General features: G+C 37.3%; 1 protein-coding gene across 1 annotated transcript; it reads right to left on the minus strand.

Annotated features, from left to right (window-relative positions):
* Nucleotides 1-990: 990 nt before the first annotated feature.
* On the minus strand, nucleotides 991-2581 carry LOC21391116 (pentatricopeptide repeat-containing protein At5g18475). The gene has a single exon (XM_010109402.2). The coding sequence runs from the start codon at nucleotides 2530-2532 to the stop codon at nucleotides 991-993; it is 1542 nt and encodes a 513-aa protein (XP_010107704.1). The 5' UTR covers nucleotides 2533-2581.
* Between the last annotated feature and the right edge of the window lie 423 nt (nucleotides 2582-3004).

The raw sequence follows: 3004 nt of genomic DNA on the forward strand, positions 1-3004 counted from the left end.
GGGAAAGAATGTTTTCTAATTATTGATGAATATAGTTGTTTTGCTTGCTAATCTGTGGAAGTTTTGGCATTGTTGATGGAGAGTGTGAATTAGAGATAGAAACGAGCACAGCGAAGGAATAGTATTTTCCAAGAAGTGGGATATGTTTTTGGGTTTGAATGGTATTTTGCATAAAAGTTCAGAGAGCTGGTTGCAACCTTTGATGGCTCTCTACCGATTAAATTGTGGATTTTTCGGTCCACGAGAAAAATAGGACAGCGATGGGAGACGTAAAAACACTTTTAAGGTATTGTTTTGCAATGAAAAGTATGAAATCACTGAGACATATTTCAGATTAGAATTCCAATAAGGAATTTTAAACTTAAATTGCCGCTTTAATAAGGGTTTTTTTAGGGTGGAATATTTTTGCCTGCTTCATTTAATCGATTTGAGTTTTCAGTTCTAGATTTTTACAGTTAAAAGTTTTAAAAAAATATCACATTTAACTTTTTTTGTTACAGTTAAAAATTTTAAAAAAATGTCACATTTTAACTTGAATTTACAAAGCGAACGAGACTTTTTAAGTCGTGGTAATTCTGGTGAGAATAGATTAGAATTCCAATAAGGAATTTTAAACTTAAATTGCCGCTTTAATAAGGGTTTTTTTAGGGTGGAATATTTTTGCCTGGTTCATTTAATCGATTTGAGTTTTCAGTTCTAGATTTTTACAGTTAAAAATTTTAAAAAAATGTCACATTTTAACTTAAATTTACAAAGCGAACGAGACTTTTTAAGTCGTGGTAATTCTGGTGAGAAGTCATTTCATTCGAGTATGTTTCATCATCACTCGAAAGTTTGAGACTTGTAGCTTCTGTTGCTTTTCTCTTTTTATATGAGTTACATTTTCCTCTGACGGGATTGTTTTAAGGTGACCTTGGTAGCAAAACACAGATCAAAAAGTAGAGTTTCTACAACTTCTGATATATTTCTATTTGTATCAAGGAAAACCGATTAGCAAATTAACTCATCAAGCAGTTGAAATGAAGACAACAACTTTCTCTCTCTGGAAATCAAATCAACCAATATAGCCCAGGAATCAGGCTCGGGTTTGAACCCCATCTCTAACAATCCAAACAAAGCCATAGCCGCATCATCTGCCATTCCGGCATTACAAAGGCGCACGAGTAATTCGTTTGAAGTTGCGAAATGCGGGACAAACCCTCTGCCCAACATCAAATCCAACAGGCTTGTAGCCTTTTTCAGTTCACCTTTTTGACACAAGAAATTCAGAACAATCCTGTAACTTGCCTTGTTCAGATGCATACCCTCATAAGGAAGTCTTTCTAGCATTCTAAGAGCCTCCTCCAATCTACCCTCTCTACATAGTCCTCCGAATATGACGTTGAAAGTCACCACATCCGCTCTGCATTCTCCCCCTTTCATTTCTTTGAGCAACTCCATAGCCTCATCTGTCCTTCCAGTCCTACAAAAGCAATTAATGATAGTGGTATACCCGACTTTGTCTGGTTTGGGTCCAAAGCTCTTCATCTCATAAAAAATCTCCTCGGCTTCCTCAAATCTTCCTACCTTAAAGAACCCGTTGATGAGGGCCGAGTAGTTGAATACATTTGGGCTGCATCCGTTGCTCTTCATAAACTCCATTATCTTCCTTGCCCTATCGACCTTACCATCGCGGCAGAACCCATTAATCAAGACATTGAATGTCAGTGCATCGGGTAAGATTTGATCCTTTGAGATCATTTCCTCAAAAAGTTCAATTGCTCCTTTGAGTCTCCCACTTACACAGAGACCATCTATCAGAGTCGAGTATGTAATTAGATTAGGATAAGAGATTTTGGCCTTCTTCATTTCTTTGACAACCTCAAAGGCAGATTCCAGATCCCCATTCCTGCAATGGTGCTTAACTAATATATTAAAAATACAGGTATTTGGCTTCAAGCTGAGATTCTTCCTTGAATGCATGAGAAACTGCCGGGCCAAATCAATCCGGTTTGCTTCAACTAGGAGATTGAGACAAGTGCTGATGGCCTTCAGAGAGGGCTTTTCCCGAGCAATTGACCGGATGGCATGGAACATCTCAAGCACTTTTTCATGCAGAGCATACTTTGAAAAATGCTTCATGAGATTCAAGAATATAGGCTCATGAAATTTGCAGGTTTCATACATCATCTGACGAAGAATTGCATCGATTGCTCCAAACTTCTTAGACAGAGCAAGCTTATGAAGGATTGTTGAATAGGTGTCACCGTTATGGTTGAAACCCTTTTGCTCGGACACACTGTTGAATATCTCCAATGCACGTTGTGGATCCCTCTCACGTTTGATCAAGTTGATCGCAGTATCGTGAGAAATGTATTTGGCTTTTCTCCGACCTTCTAAAGAGCTGGCTATGGATTCGGTTGGAGGGTCTGGTTTCTTGGAGCTGGCTTTTGACAACTGAACGGGAGAGATCCATCGAATCGAAGATGATGATTCTAAAGGTGACGTGGAGAACCTGTGATGCTGACTGCAAAAAGCTCTGACTAGATTCATGAAAATTGCTGTTTTATTTATAGGGCTGCGTTGTCATCCGAAGGAGTTGAGGACCTGTAAAAGTTGCACGTAAAATAATTTCAAACAAGTTAAAGTGCTGAAAAATTGTAGTAAGATCCCAGGCAGAGGCCAAAATTTGTCTTAAAGTATATTTATTTACGATACTTATAACAAGAACGATGACCCCAGAAAAGACTAGCAGAGAGAACTTGTAAGAACTACGAGTCAAATCAAATATCAGAAGCCCAATATAATTTTCTTATAAACCAGGCATAAAAGTTAAATTTTGTTTTATCATTTGAAACCAAAAACAGACAAGAAAGCAAACACTTAAACATCTTCCATAATCTTGAATTCCTTTGCACAGAAGAATCATAAGAACAAATTTCAAGTCTCAGTATCTCTCTTTTTAATAACCGTCGAAAGTTTTCGTTTTTCACGGAAAATAATTAAAAAAATATATATCAACATA

Source organism: Morus notabilis, unplaced genomic scaffold, assembly GCF_000414095.1.
Source record: "Morus notabilis unplaced genomic scaffold, ASM41409v2 Scaffold1103, whole genome shotgun sequence".
In the NCBI taxonomy this organism is placed as follows: Eukaryota; Viridiplantae; Streptophyta; class Magnoliopsida; order Rosales; family Moraceae; genus Morus; species Morus notabilis.